Raw genomic sequence first — 21,226 nt, 5'->3', positions numbered from 1 at the left:
TGCACATATTTCAATAAATTGCTGCACTTATTTACCACACCGGCTCAGATGTCACCTGGCTTAATGAGGTCTGGAAGTAGGCTACTGGAACAAGATATGCAAGGACCGAGAACATGGAATTGTTGGAGTGTGTGTGTGTGTGTGTGTAATCACGGTTCTATTTTTCAGATAGGCTTTTTAAAGATTCTAATATAAGTGTTGAGGCACTGTTAAAATAAAAGCTCCAGCTCAGCTACCAGTTTGTATTCACGGCTCAGCACATATTCCCAATATTGTACCAAGTCCTCGCCCAGCGAGATGCTTTATATAGACACGAGAAATTAATGGTACCACATGAGGACAGAGACTTTCCATATTTTGATTTGCACAGTGGATTGGAGGCTTAGTTTAGCCGTTAGACTTTAGCTCTCACAGTTTGAGTACCACAGAACCACTGAGAGTTTGTAAAATATGCTTCTAGATATTATGTAAATCATTACATGTTTCAACCAAGCTATGCAGAAAAGCAGCAGATGGGCTACAACAGCATCAGAAGACCACACCGGCTGAAGAACAGAAGAGCATCTCTGATCAATAACCTGTCAATCTCGCTAAAATCAGCCTCGGTGAATCTATGTCACAAATTAAGACATTTCTCGTCCTTGTCATACCGCTGTGCTGATTTCTGTAAATAACTAAGGTAGAAAATACGGTAGTGAAATCCCATATGACAAACGTTGTAGCAACTTTATATTAACCCATATATGAAAACAGCATCCTAATGATTATGCCAGTTATCCTTTCTGGGCAAAAACAAACACACTGGAATTAATTCCTGTTTTCAGCCTTAACAAATATTTAAGGTGCAAGATTTAGTCCTACAGTTTGAGTGTCATTAAAATGTAACCAAATGAGAGATAAGAAGGAAATTTTGAAAAAGTGTCAATAATATACTTTACAGGTATCGACAAAAAAAACCCCTAACCCTGTCAGTCAGAAGCTGACCTGTAACAGGTGGGCATTACACTAAAAACAGTGTTGCAGAGCTGAAGCCTGTCTGCTAGTACTGTGGGATACTTATACTTTTGATATAGTTTAGATACCAAGTATCACCAATACCAGTACTAATACCGATACTTTTGACCTATAAAGGCTTATGTGTCATGGTTTGAGATGAACCATCATCAATTTGCAACTCTGAATACATTTCACTAATTCACAGATTTGTATTTTTCACAATAATTAGTTGTATTAACCTAAATTTCAAAGTGTGCTTTGTTGTATTAACAAAAAACACTAAAAATTTTCACATATTTTAAAACTAATTTTTCTTTTTTAGTAAAATAATAGTAATTTTAAAAAAGGTTCAACACAATACTGAAGTAAGAGGCAACAAAGTATCGATGCTATTGCATTAGTATGTATCCAATATCTATACCAATACCAGCATTCTTATCGATATTATCTTTGGATCGAGCCCACCTCTGCTTTCTTCGGTTCAAAAAAGCCAAACATGATCTTATGGCAGCACGGTGGCATAATTATCTCTGTTGCCTCACACCAAGAAGGTCCTGAGTTTGCGTGTTCTCCACGTGTTTGCGTGGGTTCGGTTAATTGAGGTTAGGTTAATTGGTGATTCTAAATTACCCATAGGTGTGTATGTGACTGTGATGTCTGTGTTAGCCCTGCGTCAGCGTGCCTGGAGCCTCTCGCCCTGTGGTAGCTGGGATAGGCTCCAGTGCGCCACACGACCCTGCCAAGGATAAGCAGAAGAAAATAGATGAATGGATCTTATGACACATGTAAAGCATGTATAGAGGCATCAAGGTACTATTCCCTCATCTCCTTAGTCTTATCAAATTTAAGGAAATACAGTCTGCTGGAGCAGTTATCTTATGATATGTTACACAGATCTCACTGATCTTACATGCAAAATTAATGGCCTCCTCATATTTGTTGCTTCTGAAAACGACATCTCATAATTACAATGACACCTCAGCACTTGCAAATGTGGCTATAATGCGCTTTAAAAAATGAGGGCGCAGTGTATTTCTGCCTGTCTTTGAGCGAGTGTCGTTGTCAGGTGGTTGTAAAGTCTAATAATAGCTCAATGACACTCCTGAACAAGACACACACACACAGAAAGAAAGAGAAAAAGCTTGTGCATGACAGCAGCAGTATCAGTATCACTGCATCTGTCTCAACAGCCTCTGATATTCACCTCACTCCTGATACTCCTCACAACAAAGATGCACAAAATACAACAACTGCGATTCCCCGGGAAGGTGTCCTTGTTGAAAGGCAGAGCAAAAACAAAACAAAACAAAACAAAAAAAGCCAACGACAACAAGAATCCACCAGCAGGAAACAGACGCTTCTGCAGGCAAGAGTTTTCTCTCTTAGTCAAGAAGTGTCAATTAGCCTAATGGCTGTAAGACAAAGCGTTACACAACAGCTCGAGTGGAGAAAATAAAGCAGTAAATCCTCTCTGGGGTGCCTCGACTTGCATCCTTCTCAAATTGCTGATACACGTTCAGTGACTGTTAATCTGATAGAGTGACTGAATTCATCCTGCTCTCATTTGGATTTTCATCCCAGAGTGGAAATGCGACGTACATGTTCCACTAAACACACTGAGAGTGAACTGTGAATTAGCACTGGATGTAAAACCAGACATCATATGTGTAAATATCATTATGAAAAAAAAAAAAAAAAAAAAAAAAAGTAAATATCATTATGAGTCATTATGCACAATCTCAGGGCTCCAGCTGCACTTTTCAATTTATGTAAATTAGACCTTTATTCATGTCTGTGAATCGCAATCGTGTAGAAAATGTATGCCTGGAATATGAAAACAGATAGCACTTTCTCTTTAGATTTGTTTTGACTGCATAATCCCTAATTTACTTTCATTATATATCAACTAACTAACTAGCTAAAGACTGACTGAGGGCGAAAATGATGCTATGATAGGAATTGTATAATGGAGGGGTAACACATTTTAATAAATGACTTTTAATTACAAAGGAATGAAGAATCGATGACGACTATTCAAACGTTTGTACTTATGAAGAAACTCATCTGCTAAAGGAACGGCAAGAAAATAAAAAAGCAAACATGCTCAGTTAGCATTTTGGGATAAACATAAATATATTCAAAGGAAAAATCTTGGCACAGCATAACAGTAATAAAGGGGTGCGTGATAAGATTCATTTCTTTTCCAACATCAGCGCTCTAATTATTTTATGCCCGAAAAGTGCTGGAACTAAGCAGGGAGAAATTTAAATGCCGAAAGATGAGGATGATTATTTGAAAGCAAAATGCATTTTACTCCAGTAAAAGTCAGCAGGCATTCCCCCCGAAAAGTTGCAACTCGGTGTGTTAGATTCACACAATAAAGGAAAAGAAGTGCTTCAAACTCAGAGTTTCCTGGGGTTGGACGTCTAAAGCTCCAGCTAAACCCCAGGTCACATCTAATGATTAACAGAATGGTTCATCCTAAATCCTAAATCTTTTCTGATTTTAATGAAGTATCTACACAGTCACACAAAAGCCAAACCATCCCTTCCACACTGTAAAAATGCAGTGTTTTATCTATAGCTACAAGCGAAAGGAAAAAAAACTCCTTCCAGTTGTTTTTGTGGATTTGAAATCCCATTAACGAGTTATATAGTTAGCTGGTCAAGCATCCACGCCTATGTTTGAATATCAAATTGTAGTCTCAACATGCTCCTCAGTGTGGAAAGTAGTAGTTCACAATGCCTGATGACAACTTCAGTTTTTGACAGTTTCCCAAAATCAAAATGTTCTAATTTTTTTTGAACAACACTTCTCTGATGAGTGTCAGAGGAAAGTGTCTCTGAGGGGCGTTTTGATAGCACAAACAAGACTGCATAAGTGATAACACAAAGCACACTACTCCAGTCGCTCACAATTTGCTTAAACAAGTTGCTGGAAACGCTCTTCAGTCCATATTGACAGGACAGCATCACACAGTAGCTGCAGATTTGTTGGATGTACATGGATGATGCTGGTGTCCCGTTCCACTACATCCCAAATGCTCTGTTAGATTGAGATCTGGTGTCTGTGGAGTCCATTTGAGCACAGTGAACTCACAGCTATGTTCTAGTTTGATGTGATTTGAGCTTTGGGACATCTTTTTGTGACACTTTGGTCATCCATGGCACTCAGGTAGGCTGCGGTGTTTAAACAACGCTCAGTTGGTACTAAGACACTGAAAATGTGCCAACGTCAGCAGCAGCAGACGTGTGGGCTTCTGCCACACATCTGGGCTTCTGCCACACATCTGCTTCAGAGATGCTCTTCTGCTTCTTTTTTGTAGCAGCCCTGTAATGTGAACTTTTTCTAATCAATTTCACTTTTAGATATAAGATATTGTATAAGACAAAAAGAAAACGTGTCTATAAGACAAAAGCAAATTATGCTTTGTTTTTACAATGCAGTGTATTTTATTTTTACTTGTGTGTAATCTTTGCTGTTTGTGGGGTAATAGCTTTGATTTCTTACATATTTGGCCCATTTAAAAAGTGCAGTATTTGTTGAAATTTGCCAAACAGGGTGCACTCAGAAGCTACTGTGACGCAGATAGATGTGGGATCCGTTTTGGCTTCTTTTTCTTGTTGGATGTGTGAACATTTTCATTGACATCGCTGTCCACTGACTCACTGCTGCAAGGCTATTTACGGGTTGTTTTTTTTTTGATTAGATAGAAGATTTTTTTCAAATGCCACTCCGGTCTGGTGGTAAAGAGAAGATGTGCTGCATCTCCTTTTCGAAGATGTGAATTTCACTCTTGTTACTCACAAAATTTGGGATTCATTTTTAAGTGGAAATGTGAAGAAAAAAGATAGATATAGGGCTCTCTGCTGCTCTAAACAAACTAATGACTAAAGCTGACTATGAAAGGCACACAAGTAGTTTCCAACAGTGGTGAACACGGCTACAGAAAGATGTTTGACCTTTATTTTGACAACGTGGGTTTTCAGACCACACATGCCTGCTTGAATACTGCACTCAGATGATTCATGCATGCCTGATTTTTTCTCTTTTTTTTAAATTTTTTAACCACTCGCCTCATACACCTGTGCAGGCTGGCTCCACACTGCTGCAGTCTCTCACCTCTCCTCACTCCGTGCGCCAGCAACACCTGGAGCAGCAACCTGGAGAGTGAGATCAAACCGGCTGAGTGGATGGTGGATGTGGAGTGGGCGGGTGGGGGGGAGTGAAGATGGGAGAGTTTGGCCCCTGCGCCTTTAAGACTGCATGTGGTCCACATCTCGCTGCTCCCATGGCAGGCTCTGTAGGTGCACGCGTTCAAAGTTTGACTGGGGAATAGAGGGAAGAGCGGAGACCGCAGCAGCGGCGGCAGCAGCAGCAGCAGCAGCAGCATCGCCCCGTCGGGAAACAGAAACACACACAACTGAACATCTGAGAAGAGAGAGAGGAGAGAGGAAGGACCGCAGCTCGCCGGGGAGTGTCCGACTCTGGCGAAAAGAACAAAGGCACAGATGACTGAGCGGATTTTCGCTTTCTAAATGGAAAACACAAGGAGGTTCATTTAAGTCAGTGTTCGCTAAACGGAGGGACTCCCCCCGGCCCCCCCGGCGGCTGCAGCCTCCCCCCTCTCAGCCATGCCGCTTGTATTCCGCACACTGTTGTTCGGCTTTGTAACGCTGCTGGTTGTGCTTTTGATAATTGATGATATTGCAGAAGTGGAGGAAGAAACTGCGTAAGTATCCCGCCGTGATTTATCCACGCAGTGTGTGTGAGAGAGGGAGAGGGAGGGAGAGATGATGCCCATTGTTTTCTTACCCAGCAGGTTATTTCCTTCAGGCTTTCTCAGAAGATTTGAGGTGCGATGTGTGATGTGAGGGGAGGGAAAAGGGGGCTGACTGAGTGGAATAAACGAGTTTATTTGAATTGAAATGAAGTTCGGAGTTTGGGGTGCCGGAGTGTGCGCGGTTTGTTTTCTACATTTGTAACACTTGGGTGCAGCAGGAGCAGCTGTTCCTACAGCAGCCCGCCTGCCTGGGTCTCCAAGGATTAGGCTATTTGTCTTGCAGCAGGCTGCATGCGGGATAGGATACATTTACACTATAAGAGAGAGGGGGGAGAGAAAGAGAGAAGGGGGAAGCGTGTGTGTGTGTGTGTGTGTGTGTAAGAGAGACAAAAGAGGTGAAGGGGCAAAAGAACGACAAAAAAAGAGGGTCTCCTCTATATATTTTTCTTCTTTTCATTTTCAGAGTTTGAAATGTTGCCGCAGGATTCCTCCAAGTCACACACACTCGCGTTTGACCTGCAAGAAGATCCATTCTTAATTTAGCATGAAAAACATGCAGGTTCCAAAAAAGAAAAGAAAAAAAATCCAACTAGACCTCAGCAGGGCTACATCCTCCTCTGCTTCTCTTCATAATCATCACATAGATGGAAAGACGCCCTGTTACCTGAATGGCAAAAAAAAACAACAACCAAAAAACAAAAACTCACTTTTAAAGAAAAAAATTCTACGTCTCTATGCAGCTTTTGTCTTCTTGCATTTCTCCCCTTTGAGCAAGAACATTTTGTTTTGAAAGCAATTACCCGGCTGTGGCTCACATTGTAATGAGGTCACATTGGTTTGTGATTTGCCGTGGGAGAAGCACCAGAACCAATTCCACTCCTGCATAAAATTCAAGCTAATATGATTATAACAATATATTTAAAGGCCACCGGGATTGTAAAACGAATGAAAGGAGCCCCGGTAGCACTCCGGTGTTTCACTTCTTCACTCCTATATTTAAAGTCGTCTATTAGATGTGACCAAGGTCACGATTGCAAAATTGCTCGAAGCTTAACAATCTGAATGCATATACAATATATTTACTGTAAATGCATTTTGCCTGATGCATTCAACACCCTTGTAAAGCGATCGCTCTTTTCCTCCATGAAAAGAAAATCTTCTTTTCAGTATAATGGGGCCCCATTAAGGCCACATTTCCCCTCATTACATCAGCAAATGGGTCCACAGTGAAGTTCTCTAAAAATGCCTTGATGTGTGCTTTTCACCTTTATTCTGTCTTGTAAGAGTGATGTACAGTACGCCTGCTGCTGGATACAGCTCAGTGTAAGAATCTACACCGCAGTAAGTGATTCATAATTCAATCTAAACCTTTTTTTTCCCACTCAGAAATATTGGACATTCAAAGAAGATGAACTTGCACCAGCTCATCCCCAAACCACACAGGTCTGAAATCTTATCTACTCAGACACACAAACACACACACACACACACACAGCTGTAGAACACCAGTGGGTAGCTAAATGGCCTCTCTGGGTAATTTTCGCTTGCTATTGGTCACTGAATCCTTTACAGCTATGATGCCACAGTGAGTCAGTCACAGTGAGCGTCTCATTAGTTTTTTTTAAGGCGAGACACAGCCGCTATAAATACCCATCAAAGTATGTGTGTGTATGTGCGTTTGTGTGGTATCCATGTGACAATGCAAACATCTGCCATGTGAGCAAAGCTGGATTTAACTTTAAGGAAACTGCAGTATTTCGCCGAACATCACTTTACTGCATTTAAGTTATTGTTCATGTCAAGGAGGTCCTTTTTTGGAGCAGTGGCTGAATGAATCAGATACTTAAGTAGAAGTAATATTATCTGTACCTACATATAGCCTGCCGCAAGTCCTTAAGAATCTGAAGCAGTATTTGTGCTCACCAGACACTTCATTAGGTACACCTTTTTACTGTTGGGTTGGACCACTCTCTTGCTTCAAGAGTGACTTAATTCTTTGTAGCACAGATTCAGCAACATGCTGGAAACATTCCTCAGAGATTTTGGTCCATATTGACTTGATAACATCACATATTAGCTGGAGACTTGTCAGGTGCACATCAGTGTTGCGAATCTCCTGTCCCTGCAAAGGTACTGTATTGGATTGGGATAGAGTGACTGTGGGTGCTGTGTGTATACAGTGAACTCACTGACATGTTCACAAAAACAGTTTGAGATGATTTGAGCTTTGTGATGTGTTGCGTTATCTTGCTGGAAGCAGTCATCAACAGATGGGTCCACTGTGGTTGTAAAGGGATTCACATGCTTACCAACAATACTCAGCCATTAGTATTGTTGGTACATATTAGTCCAGAGTATGCCAAGATATAATCCCCCACACCATTTCGCCACCGCTGGCTGCCTGAACCATTGATACAAGGCAGGATCGATCCATGTTCTCGTGTTGTTCGTGCCAAATTCTGACCCTACCGTCCAAATGTCGAAGCAAATCAAGACTCATCACACCAGACAACGTTTTCCCAGTCTTCTGTTGAGTCCATGTGAACTGTAGCTTCAGTTTTCTGTTATTGGCTGAGAGGAGTCCCACAGGTGTGGTCTTCTGCTGCCATAGCACATCAATTTTAAGGTTCACCATGTTTAATATTTAGAGATGCTCTTGTTTGTACTTTGCTTTTAAAGGTGGTGATTTGATTTACTTTTGCCTCCATGTCAGCTGGAAGCAGACAAGAAGGCAACAGACCATTGTCCTTTGACCTTTGACATCAACGATGCTTTTTCTCTTCTTTGGACCATTCTCTATAAACCGTAAAGGTGGTTGCATGGGAAAATCCTAGTATATCAGCAGAATCTGAAATATTCAGATCCCATCTGGCACCAACAACTACGCTTTTTCAAAATAACTTAAATTACATTTTTTTCTCATTCTGATGTTCAGTTTGAACTTCAGCAGGGTGTCTTGTCTGGATGCCTAAATGGATACCATGTGATTGGCTGTTTAGATATTTGCATTAATGAGAAGTTGAACAGGTGTCCCTATCAAAATGGCCAGTGATAGAGCAGCCCCATCAGATGTCATGTTCCAGTTCAAATTTTCATCTTAAGTTGGACCTATCTTACTTTTCCTCATTTTCTGGGCTTACTGATGGTAGATGCTCCTATTAAAAATGGCGAAATTTTCAAATAATGGAGCCGGCATGGGAATAACTAAAAATGCCATATGTGAAAAATTCAGGCTTCAGTGTATTAAAAAGGTTCACTTTCATATGTTATTTCCTCCTACTGGCTCTCTATTAGGTCACAAAGAGGGGATAGCCCTAATCGGCAATCTGCTGTTTAAACCTTCTGTTTGCAAGTGGCAACCAATCAGAAATAAGTTGGGTTAAAGGAAGAGGAAGTGAAACTAAATTTCACACATAGAAGATGAACCAAGGGACTGGAAAAGAGCAAAGCCGGTAATAAACAAAGCATGGAGTCATTTGTTGAATCTAGTTTTCTTGTACCGTAACTCTACCTTGGTACACTCAGATTCACATATTTTTCTTGGTTACATTCTATACAGCATCTCTGTTTTTAGTCTGTTCGGAGAAGGAAAAGCTTGACATAACAGCCTTTAGATTTAGCAATGAATGGGGCAAATTCTAGCAATACATGGAGGAGATAACAGGCATAATTTTTTTGGACTGTGTGTTGGTAACACAACTTTTTCTTATCATTTAGAAAAGCTGCAGTACATGTAAACCCCACTGCTTTGACAACAGCAAGCGCGGACACATATCGTCACCGTCCAATCTACAATAACACTGCCAAACACTCGTCAAACAGCTGGACTTTCAATAAGACCCTCTCCCACCTCATCAGGTATTTTTATCACCCTCCACAATTATCTCCACAAGGTTTTACACTTCGCTGTAGACGGGCGGTCATAATTGGCGCATATTTTCTCTTTTCACAGGAAAAACATTCTGAGATTCCTCGACCCGGAGAGAGACATCTCGATTCTGAAGGGCACGCTGAAACCGGGAGATATCATCCACTATGTTTTTGATCGCCACAGTACCACAAACATCTCAGAAAATCTCTACCGTCTCTTGCCAACCGTATCCCCCATGAAAAACCAGCATTACAGGCGCTGTGCCATCGTGGGCAACTCCGGGATCCTTCTGAACAGCAGCTGTGGGCCTGAGATCGACTCTCATGACTTTGTTATCAGGTAACATGGGTGATTTAAGTCTTAGAAGCCTTTTGCTTGAAATAAATCATAAAACACAGCAGTTAAAATGGACTATAATTGAAATAGATTGGTGCATTAAGTTTTAGGCTTGTCTTATCTCCTGCACTGAGTGTATAATTCATATTAGTATGATAATCGATAGCTGGTGGCCACACGGCTGGAAATATTTTAATTGCGCATTTGAAAAAGCTGTCAAAGCCTCTCTGATGGCTTAAATTTGGGAGCCAACTGTCAAGTTGAGAGCTGTTAGATGAACGATTATACATGAAATTGACATTTTGAACAGCCTTTGCATTCAGCGGTAAGACGTTGTGCTTTTCAGAGAAACACCAGTGTTCTCCTGGGCCCTGCTTTCATTTAGCAGAGCGCGCTGTTTGCGAAGCCATCGGCCAGGTCTGTTTGTGTTTGGGTGCAAGCTCGCGAGTCCCTGAGTGGGTTATGTATCACCATTCATACCTGCCACCAGAGGTAAAGAAAAAAAAGCCTGTCAAGGCTGTATTATATTTGGCAGATGGAAAAAAAGAAAAGAAAAGTGTTCTGGTTTAAATTATCTTTGGAGTTAGGCATGATCGAACAGAACCGCCCAACCTGCACACTCTCAGAAATCAGTGTTGTTAGAATTAGAGCAGCACCTCACTGCGCTGGTTGATCGATAGCTCAAAGTCTTGCACACCTTTCACGAGTGGATTCTGTTGTATGCCTGTCTGTCTTGTATCTTGTGCTGCCGTGTTACCCTGGTGAGAAGAGGTCATGATTTCTAGACTCCCTCAGCATCATGATAATGCCAGGCGATGGCAGTAATGGTCAGCTGAAGTCACAGAACAGGAAATGTGTCATTTTGAGAAGCGGAGGAATTCGCTTCTGTGCTCACATATCCGATCGGCAGATAATGTTGCAGCTAAATATAGTTCCCTGCCCTTCGCTCGGTTCCCACAAAGTAGGTTGACAGCGTTCGGGGTACATAGATTGCTTCAGCTCATCATGCACCATCTGTTCTTTGCAGTGGGTACATTAGCTGCTGTGGACAGCGACAGCAACCATTAAGATGTAAAACACAACACCCCAGAGCGGAGAACACACACACAGATAAAAGATCCAGGGTTCATTTGCTCAAATTAATTAATTAATTAATTAAAAAAAAAAAAATCAAATCTGTGGCAATTAAAGTTTTAACTCCAAAGCCTGCTGAAGTTTTAGCAAATTTGGCAAATGTGATTCACTTTATAATTATGGTTTAAAACATAGATTATGAAAGAGATAGCATGGCGTTGGTGGCACCTGACCAGTCACAAAAAGGGAGCAATTAAATGAACACGAGGCTTACAGAACAAAATCATTTTTGTTTAATTAAAAATTGCCTTATGAGGCTTTGATGTATTTATTTATTGAGATTCTGAATTTCTACAAGACTGTGATTTCAAGAGGTTCTGTGTTTTTATAATACCTGTACTGATTTTACTAAATCTTGCCTCTGACATATTCCCTCCATGCAACAATAATTAATAAAGACTGAAACTACAGTGGGGCAAAAAAGTATTTAGTCAGCCACCGATTGTGCAAGTTCCCCCACTTAAAATGATGACAGAGGTCAGTAATTTGCACCAGAGGTACACTTCAACTGTGAGAGACAGAATGTGAAAAAAAAATCCATGAATCCACATGGTAGGATTTGTAAAGAATTTATTCGTAAATTAGGGTGGAAAATAAGTATTTGGTCACCTCAAACAAGGAAAATCTCTGGCTCTCACAGACCTGTAACGTCTTCTGTAAGAAGCTTTTCTGTCCCCCACTCGTTACCTGTATGAATGGCACCTGTTTGAACTCATCATCTGTATAAAAGACACCTGTCCACAGCCTCAAACAGTCAGACTCCAAACTCCGCCATGGCCAAGACCAAAGAGCTTTCGAAGGACACCAGGAAAAGTCTTGTAGACCTGCACCAGACTGGGAAGAGTGAATCTACAATAGGCAAGCAGCTTGGTGTGAAAAAATCAACTGTGGGAGCAATCATCAGAAAATGGAAGACATACAAGACCACTGATAATCTCCCTCGATCTGGGGCTCCACGCAAGATCTCATCCCGTGGGGTCAAAATGATCATGAGAACGGTGAGCAAAGATCCCAGAACCACACGGGGGGACCTGGTGAATGACCTGCAGAGAGCTGGGACCAAAGTAACAAAGGTCACCATCAGTAACACACTACAACGGCAGGGAATCAAATCCCGCAGTGCCAGACGTGTTCCGCTGCTGAAGCCAGTGCATGTCCAGGCCCGTCTGAAGTTTGCCAGAGAGCACATGGATGATACAGCAGAGGATTGGGAGAATGTCATGTGGTCAGATGAAACCAAAGTAGAACTTTTTGGTATCAACTCAACTCGTCGTGTTTGGAGGAAGAAGAATACTGAGTTGCATCCCAAGAGCACCATACCTACTGTGAAGCATGGGGGTGGAAACATCATGCTATGGGGCTGTTTTTCTGCCAAGGGGACAGGATGACTGATCCGTGTTAAGGACAGAATGAATGGGGCCATGTATCGTGAGATTTTGAGCCAAAACCTCCTTCCATCAGTGAGAACTTTGAAGATGAAACGAGGCTGGGTCTTCCAACATGACAATGATCCAAAACACACCGCCCGGGCAACAAAGGAGTGGCTCCGTAAGAAGCATTTGAAAGTCCTGGAGTGGCCTAGCCAGTCTCCACACCTCAACCCCATAGAGAATCTGTGGCGGGAGTTGAAAGTCCGTGTTGCTCGGCGACAGCCCCAAAACATCACTGCTCTCGAGAAGATCTGCATGGAGGAATGGGCCAAAATACCAGCTACTGTGTGTGCAAACCTGGTAAAGACCTATAGTAAACGTTTGACCTCTGTTATTGCCAACAAAGGTTATGTTACAAAGTATTGAGTTGTATTTTTGTTATTGACCAAATACTTATTTTCCACCCTGATTTACGAATAAATTCTTTACAAATCCTACCATGTGGATTCATGGATTTTTTTTTTTCACATTCTGTCTCTCACAGTTGAAGTGTACCTCTGGTGCAAGTTACTGACCTCTGTCATCATTTTAGGTGGGGGAACTTGCACAATCGGTGGCTGACTAAATACTTTTTTGCCCCACTGTAAATGGAAACAAGCAAAGTCACAGTGGATACTAAGTGAAACAACTGAATTAAAATTTAAAAAGATAAGCAAAAGCTGGGACAGGCAGCTCTAGTTAAACTATGGCTTTTATATAAAACTTGTCATTAATCTTTAGTTAAGAATCACTGCACTGAATTTTGATTCTTTTTACACTGATGTTTCAGATGATGAAAGTTTGACTGAAAGTAAAGAAGTCCTGGTAATTTATCATTGAAAATATGAACAAACCCCGCAGATCTGAAGTGCTCAGACTAAACAAACACTGTAATCAGTGTGTAGATAAGAGAATAAAAACGTATTAACAACAAGGCCTCCTGATGTCTCCTCCCTGCCTACAGAATGGAGATGTTTCGCTGTGAGGATAATTACCAGCTTTGTGTTTTTCTGACATTTACTTTCAGGCGGAGACTAACATCAATGAAGAAAATGCCACCCTGCTTTCCTGCTGAATTTCACCTTTACTTCTGCTCTGTTTCACTCTTCAGACTTTGGGTGGTGGTGGGGGAAACAGATGGTTGCTAAATTACGTGGAAAAAATAAACGAATAAACAAAAGCTTCTCGTCAAGGTTTCACGATGAGATGATCGAACAGCTTCCACCATTGGCTTAATGCAACCCGTCAGTTATCCACCTGTGTTTCATTAATCAGAACCACATAGGGAGGTGAAAGTTACTTAAAAGTTGCCTTCATAGAGGATATCAGAGCTTTAACTGTAACATAAAGGTGGAAAGTTTTGACTTTCTTTACTTTTGTATACTTGTAAAAGCCTTACACATCATTAGCGAACCATATATTTGATTCATTTGTGTAAATCCTAGGTGTTTAATAGAGTATTTCCCCATGTTAAAACTGAACGCTCTTTGCTTTAAGGTGTAACCTGGCACCGGTGGAGGAATACTTTCAGGACGTGGGATGGCGGACCAACTTGGTGACCATGAACCCGTCAGTAGTGCAGCGAGCCTTCCAGGACCTGGTCACCAATGAGTGGAAGGAACGCTTCTTACGGCGTCTTCGAAGCCTCAGCGGCAGCGTGTTGTGGATCCCAGCCTTCATGGCCAAGGGCGGAGAGGAGCGCGTGGAGTGGGCACTGCGTCTCATCCTGCTGCACACCGTAGACATACGCACCGCCTTTCCATCGCTGCGCCTTCTCCATGCCGTCAGAGGGTAAGATGCTCAAGCACAGACTTATAAGAACACTTGTGAGCAGCACACTCAAAGGGGCTGACGAAGCCAATCTGCAGCCCAGGTGGCTATTTTTAAGCACAGCTGATCACCGGGGGCAGTCGGTGAGATAAAGCTACTCTGCCTTTCTCCACTCAAGGGCCCACCTATCAAATTTACCTAAAAGGGAAACTGTTATGCTCATTTTTCAGCCCTATAGTTTTATTCTGGGTCTCTGACTGAGTAGCTTTGCATGACTCACAGTTCCAAGAATGACTTATTTTGGTTAAACGTCCCTCCCCACTGTGCAGCCTTTAGTTGATCTTCTATTTGTAACAAGTCATTTTAGCTAACTCCATTTAAGCCAACTTACTGCTTAAACTGTCAGTGCTTTTGTCTTTGGGAAAGCCAAATTGAGTATTATTTTGGACAATAACTTCTTTCTAATAATTTGAGGACTCTCGGTCTGTCCGTCCATCTGTTCTCCAACTGTTCTTTCAATCCACTTCAAATTTTGCAGGGGTATTAGTGGGGCCCCTGGCTGAGTGCAGTGCCCAGTTTGACGTCATTTGAATGAACGGCTCACAAGATTTTGATTAAAAGAGTGACAGCTGTGCTGTGCCGTTATCGTTCTGTGCTTCACTTTTGCCTCTCAGCCCTAAGTTTAGGATCACAGCTAACTGCCAAACACTAACCTGAACCTAATTCTAATTTTAACCCTAAGCTTAGTCTTAACCCTCAAAAAGGGCCTTGAAATTTGAAAGCATGACAGAAAAGTGCCAACTTTTAAAAAATGTAATTAAAAAAAAATCGCACGAAGACAGCTGAACAAGTATGAACGACATTTCCTTGTTTACACTTTTATCTCATTGTATGTGTTTGCTTTCCTGAAACGGTCTGTCTGTTCTGCACAGGGCTGTTTTAAACGGGCACCATCGCACTCATTTGTTCGGTTGCTGTCTCCTTTTATAGCTGTCCTCTTTTCAAGTCTGCAGCTTTAGGATCACCTGCTTGTGACACATTTATGGGACACTTGTAAATTGTGGAAACTCGGGGAAAAAAGGGAGGAAAAGAAATGGGTTTCTTTTTCCCGAAATGAGCACTGTGACAAAAAAATAAGGAAAATATAAAATAGGCCCACTTTATATATAAAATACCAATTTAACCCTGGATACAATGTGATGGGGTCAATTTGGGAAATGTACTTCTTTCACATGGGCAGATGTTGCTTCAGGTCTAGTCTTGTCTGATGTCATGTCAGGTAAGAAGCATTTAGCTTAGTGTGAATATCTTGAGGAAAGGAAAGGAAAAGTACTAGCCTGGTCTCTTTGGCTCAAGTTGAATGTTTGCATATGCTGCTTAGTTCTGTCCAACAGTGCTGCACCCGCACAATGCTCAATGCTTGCTTTGAGGGCAGGGTGCATGAGAGGATTCAGTACAAGTCCACAAGGACACGCACGGTGTTTAAGTCCATCTCCTTGTGCACACTTTCCACTAAAGCTGCTTGAGCACAGAGGGAAGTTAAAAATTCTCTAGAAATTGAGTGCTGTGTCTGCCCACCATGCTTGGGAAAGGCTTTTCCATAGTGCTTAGCACGCATGGTAATCAACATGGACCAGTCTTTAAGCAGCTGCTGTACTTCACAGCAAAGATACCGTGGCTAAAAAGTGTGAGAGTCACCCAGCGTTTCGTAATCATCCACAGGAGCTCTGTGTGGTTTGATTAGATGGTCCTGCCCAGTTACAGCTGGGAGAGGTTAACCTGCATCATCACTCCAAAATGAAACCACAATATCATCCTCATGGTGAAATCAAAAGAAAAGTCACGGGGTCAGAGGTGGTGCTGGACCAAAATATAATATGACATTTCCATTGAGTCACAGCGCTCCCACCATTTGACTCTATCTTGGTTAAAAAAAAGCAGGGAGCAGCGAGTCCTGCACCCGACACCGTGACATTGCCAGGCAACCAGCAGAGATGCTGCATTAAAAAGCTGTGTGGACTGACCTCATGGTGTTCATAAAGTCAATCTTTCGACTTGATTCTCTGCAAGAAAGCAAACACACACATTTCACAATTCAGCGTCACGCTGAGGCTTCACTGATGAGGCGAAGTCAAAATCTCGGTGATCACATGTTCCCGTCAGCTCTTTAGCCTGATTTATACGAGCTTGTGAAAAGATCAGTTTGCCTAATTATTTGCAAATGTTGTTGATTTGTTCCTTCTGCTGCTTTTTCCGGAGCTCCTGCATAGCTCAGATAATAGGAAAAGCTGCTGCGCTGTGGTTTAATGTGTTGTGTTTAGTGCATTTGGTTAATCATGTTATAAATTCCATTTATTATCATTACTGTTATCTTTTTTTATTTAACAGCTTGTCAGTGATTTTTTTTTAAGAAGTCCTCTTTACACTGATGTCAAATGTCCTAAAGTGCATTTGGATATTTATAAAAATCCCTCTCTGCTATTGTTTGTGTGTCCTCGCCTCTGTTATCATTAGCACACTCTGCCCTGGTTCTTTCCTGCCTCGTTAAAAGCCTAACAACCACCGCTGGTCGGTGACCAAATTATGCGATTTTCTATGCTCCAACTCACTCTCGGTATTGCAAAGAGGTACAACCAGCCATGATTTTTCTTGTTTACAGACCGTAAGAAACAGTCTTTGCCCTAAATCGATAGTCGTGCCTGATAAATGCTCCCCTGACCTTTCCTTGGAAAAGCTGAACTTTAAATCGTGCTAGTTTGCAGTAGAGAATAAATCTTATGTGCTCATATTCACCGCAACCAAATCTCAAATCTCACCTCGGATGATGCCACTGATAATTAAACCCTGTTCTCCTGCCCACTGTTTGTCCTGCACGGCTCATGAGCTGATTAGAGTGGGAGGTTACTGCTGCTGCATCTCAACACGAGCTTCCACATTAACTATAGAGGGTGTTAGAGGAGAGGCTGTTGTGGCCTCAAGGCTGGGCAAATGGGCCAGTGACTGGAAAGGAAAATGAAGCTGATGCAAGCGAACGTGTGACCATCTGTCCCCGAAGCTGCTCCCAAGGGGAGCGTGTGGCACGTCACTGTCACAGGAGCTGCTAGTCACCTCAGGTAGAGAAAATAGTCGTGCAGAGCAGCTGTGGCGTCTGCAGCTTTTGTTAAAAAGGCTCACGCAGTGAAAAGAACGTACAGTCTGTGCTGCTCAGCAACACTCTGCAAAAAAGTAAAACATAAAAAAATCGTCCACCTAAATATTTTTGATTTCATGTCAAATTCAGCAGCCAGGAGTTACTGCAGTTCTGTAACTGCAGTGAAAAAATCCAACTCTCGACAGATAGAAGTCATTTTCTTTCACAAAATTAAAAATCCCATTTCCTACAGCTTCAACCAATCACCAGTGGAAAACTCAAAGGTAAAAGAGAGAGAGGGAAGAAAGCAGCCAGTCATCACGTTTGAAAGACTGAAATTATTAAACCAACTGACCTACAGAAGACTTTAGGAATATGCGAGACAGTTGTGAGGCCAGTGTGTTGTTGTTTACATCAGAAAGGTGTCGGTCAAACTCTCTATTTTTGCTTGTGTCGCGCAGGATTCAACTCCTCCTCTTACTGAAGGAGAAAAGTGGTTCTTCCCAGTGAATGCAGAGCTCACTGTGTACCCAGAAAAGAGTTATGGACACCTTCATTGCTCATCCTTTTGTTCTGGTTCTGTCCGAGTGTCTCCTGTTTTGTCCCTGAATGTCTTATCTTACAGCTCTGTCTCTGTCTGCATCTGCAGGTACTGGCTGACGAACAACGTCCACATCAAACGTCCGACCACCGGCCTCCTCATGTACACAATGGCCACTCGCTTCTGCGAGGAGATCCACCTTTACGGCTTTTGGCCCTTTTCGCTCGACCCGCAAGGCAAACCGGTTAAATACCACTACTACGACACCCTCAAATATGAGTACACCTCCAGCTCGAGTCCTCACACCATGCCTTTGGAGTTCAGGACCCTGAGCACGTTGCACAGACAGGGGGCGCTACGGCTCCACACTGGGGTTTGTGGCATCCAGCAGAGACCACAGAAAGATCTCCAGAGCAAATAGCAGAAGGTTCTGCGGCAAGCAGACTTGAATACGAGCAGTTTTTCTCGTTGCTAGCACTTTTATGAGACTTGAATTAACTTATTTTCAACAGCTGGAATGAACAATTTTTCTATTTCAAGCTCAAAGAGTGACCAACTCCACCCTCAGGCCTGAGGTCTCTCCACAAGCACATCTTTTTTTGCGTGTCTGTATGTGTGTTGATTAAATAAATTAATGAATATAATTTCATTTTTATATTCTAAATTAAAAGTAGCTGACATCCCACAAGTGTTAAAAGTTAATAAGGCTGGCTCTGAAATTCATATTCCAACTTTGCGATGACAAGACTCAATTTAGGGGTGTTTTGTGAGCTGTTAAATTACTGGTTCGCTTGTTGAGCCACAAGATGGAAGCACTTAATAATCAGGAAGAATGATGATAGAGGAAAAAAGGGGACCAACATTTCTTTTTAAAACACTTTGAAATGGAATCTCTTAAACGCTTTCTATGACATAACCTTACTTTAATGTTAGAAGGTTAATAACAAGCAAAAACTCAAACCTCCAATAAACCAGAGCCACCGTCTAATAAAGTTAGGTTACCTTGAGAACCAAATCAAGAAAGGAAGGCGTGAGCATAATGGAGGAGTGTACCAGCTGTTCACATACGAATGTTTACTCAGACTTTGCCAACGGTAAACCCACTTTGTAAACTTTCCTCAAACAGCACCAGCCCTGTTTCCTCACCGGAGGGTGAGACGGTAGCTGGATGTTTGTACTAAGAAGAGGTTTACTTTTTGAGATGAATGTATTCGTTGGCTTCCTTACAAACCTGGGAACAAGCAAGCTCCATAATGTGCTTTTAAATTAACATTAAGTCGCAATCAGCAACTATTTCAGTGAAATATCACTGAGAGGACCCCGAGCTGGACATCTGTATGCCTTTATTCATGTGGCGCAAGGGTTCTCAAGGTTTTTATGACCAATGTAGGGAGAGGAGGTCTGCACACATCACAAACACTGGAAATGTGTGTGACGTGTCTGTTATTTGTGTTTTTAATTGACTTTTCGCGACACTTAATATGTTCAGTGTTGCATTTCTTGACACCAGCTATATATGTCAGTGGTAGAAAGGTTTAGTCTGCTATAATGGCTGTAACACAGATATGTGCTGCTACACTCACTGGCCACTTTGTTAGGCACAGCTGTTCAACTGGTTGTTAATGCAAATATCTCATCAACCAATCATGAGGCAGCAGTGCATTTGGGAATGTTGGCAAATGTGGTCAAGATGACCTGCTTAGGTTTGAACTGAGCATCAAAATAGGGAAGAAAGGGGATTTAAGTGACTCTGAATGTGTCAGACAGGCTGGTCTGAGTATTTCACAATCTGCTGATCTGCTCGGATTTTCCCACACAACCATCTGTAGGGTTCACAGAGAATGGCCTGATAAAGAGAGGAGCTCACTGGATCGTGAGCAGCAGTTCTTTGGGTGGAAATGCCTTGTTGATGTCAGAGGTCAGAGGAGCATGGCTAGACTGCTTTAAGCTGACTCAAATTATTGTTACAACCCAGGTATGCAGAAGAGCTTCTCTGAACACACAACACGTTGCACCGTGAAGCAGACAGGGCACAGCGACAGGAGACCACAACGGGTGGTCGTGGAATGTTTCCAGCACATATCCCATAAAGCATTAAGGCAGCTTACTAGCAAGGTAACCTAATGAAGTGGCCAGTGAGTGTAAAGAATAGTTTGATGTGTGGATTAGTTAAATATAAACTAGTGCATTTCTTTCTTTGTTGCCCTGAAAGACCTCGTAACATGTTACCAAGAGCTGCTACGGGCTCACAGGTCACACTTTAAGAAATATGGAGGTAGAGTGATGTGTTCATTTTTCTTGTAGAGCATGTTTGGAATTAGTATTAAACCAATATAATAGTTTGATACATAGTATTGTGCCTATAATAAATCAATTCCACCAGTCCCTAAGTGGACCATCCCCATGCCCAGACACTATAAAAGGTTTTATTTGGCTGTGAGTTCTTTAACCTAGTTATCAGTTTAAAATAAAAACAGAGTATGCAAAAAACGTCTCGTCGTAGGCCTCTGGTCAGGATAGAAACTCCTTTTTATGTACATTTTAAGGCCAGTAGTAGACTGGCTTTTCAAACGGGAACATCTTAACACAAGATTAAATTGTATTTTTGTACTTCGAGGATCCACCTCATCAAAAGGGGTTTTGTTTTGGGCTTTTTTTTTTTTTTTTTTTTTTTGGAGTTATCTCGATGTTGAGATTTTGGCCAAGAAGCTCTGGGTATTTTTCTGTAACAATATGCCTCTGTTATAGAAAATTAAAGGAAGCATTTGAAATATTCCAAGAGCTCCATAGCTAAACAAATAGCCTCTCATGCGCTCTCAGCCATGTGATTTGTCCACAAAAAGTGTTGTTTTGACAGGATGCGCCTGTTGACTTGCATGTCGACCTTATTACGCCGCCAATTAAGTTAAGAATAGACATGAAAGTTGTACTAGAGACGTCAGCAGTCTGAAGCAATGAAAGGTTTATTTGTGTGAGCTTGTCTGACTTTGGCAAAAAATAGAAACGGTTTGTGACCAACGCTATTAAGTTAATTAACCCAGAATGTGGAGTTTGCCACAGATGAGAAAAACTTTCTCACACATGTTCCCTGCTCTGAAGATTGTACAGTTTTTATCTTGCTCCCCCCCCCACGTACCCTGTTAACATCTGTTTAATGTGCAAATTACAGCAAACTAATACTCGCTTTTGCACGTTTGTCTTGTGTTAATGGATACAGTTTGAGCATATTCCAGTCTTTTTGTTCGTTTTTATGATC

General features: G+C 41.8%; 1 protein-coding gene across 2 annotated transcripts; it reads left to right on the top strand.

Moving 5' to 3' along the window:
- The first annotated feature begins 5,304 nt into the window (after positions 1–5,304).
- Positions 5,305–20,063, top strand: st8sia2 (ST8 alpha-N-acetyl-neuraminide alpha-2,8-sialyltransferase 2). 2 transcript variants are annotated; one of them, XM_085412165.1, is made up of 6 exons: positions 5,305–5,728; positions 7,166–7,222; positions 9,497–9,637; positions 9,732–9,989; positions 14,027–14,320; positions 18,079–20,063. In XM_085412165.1, the coding sequence occupies exons 1-6, from the start codon at positions 5,631–5,633 to the stop codon at positions 18,389–18,391; spliced, it is 1,161 nt and encodes a 386-aa protein (XP_085268291.1). In that variant the 5' UTR covers positions 5,305–5,630; the 3' UTR covers positions 18,392–20,063. The 2 variants fall into 2 exon arrangements, with proteins under 2 accessions (XP_085268291.1, XP_085268292.1); XM_085412166.1 differs by lacking the exon at positions 7,166–7,222.
- Positions 20,064–21,226: the final 1,163 nt, after the last annotated feature.

The sequence above is a fragment of the Rhamphochromis longiceps genome, linkage group LG7 (genome assembly GCF_057381845.1).
Source record: "Rhamphochromis longiceps isolate RC_006_pf linkage group LG7, R_longiceps_female_GT1.1, whole genome shotgun sequence".
NCBI classification, from domain to species: Eukaryota; Metazoa; Chordata; class Actinopteri; order Cichliformes; family Cichlidae; genus Rhamphochromis; species Rhamphochromis longiceps.
This window is presented reverse-complemented; position numbering and strand designations above follow the sequence as displayed.

What these genes read in the sequence shown, in the direction of transcription:
- st8sia2 (XM_085412165.1), top strand. Translation starts at nt 5,631, where the DNA reads ATGCCGCTTGTATTCCGCACACTGTTGTTCGGCTTTGTAACGCTGCTG. An exon ending in ACCCTCTCCCACCTCATCAG is followed by an intron (nt 9,638 to 9,731) that starts GTATTTTTATCA and finishes CTCTTTTCACAG; the next exon opens with GAAAAACATTCTGAGATTCC. An exon ending in TCTCATGACTTTGTTATCAG is followed by an intron (nt 9,990 to 14,026) that starts GTAACATGGGTG and finishes CTTTGCTTTAAG; the next exon opens with GTGTAACCTGGCACCGGTGG.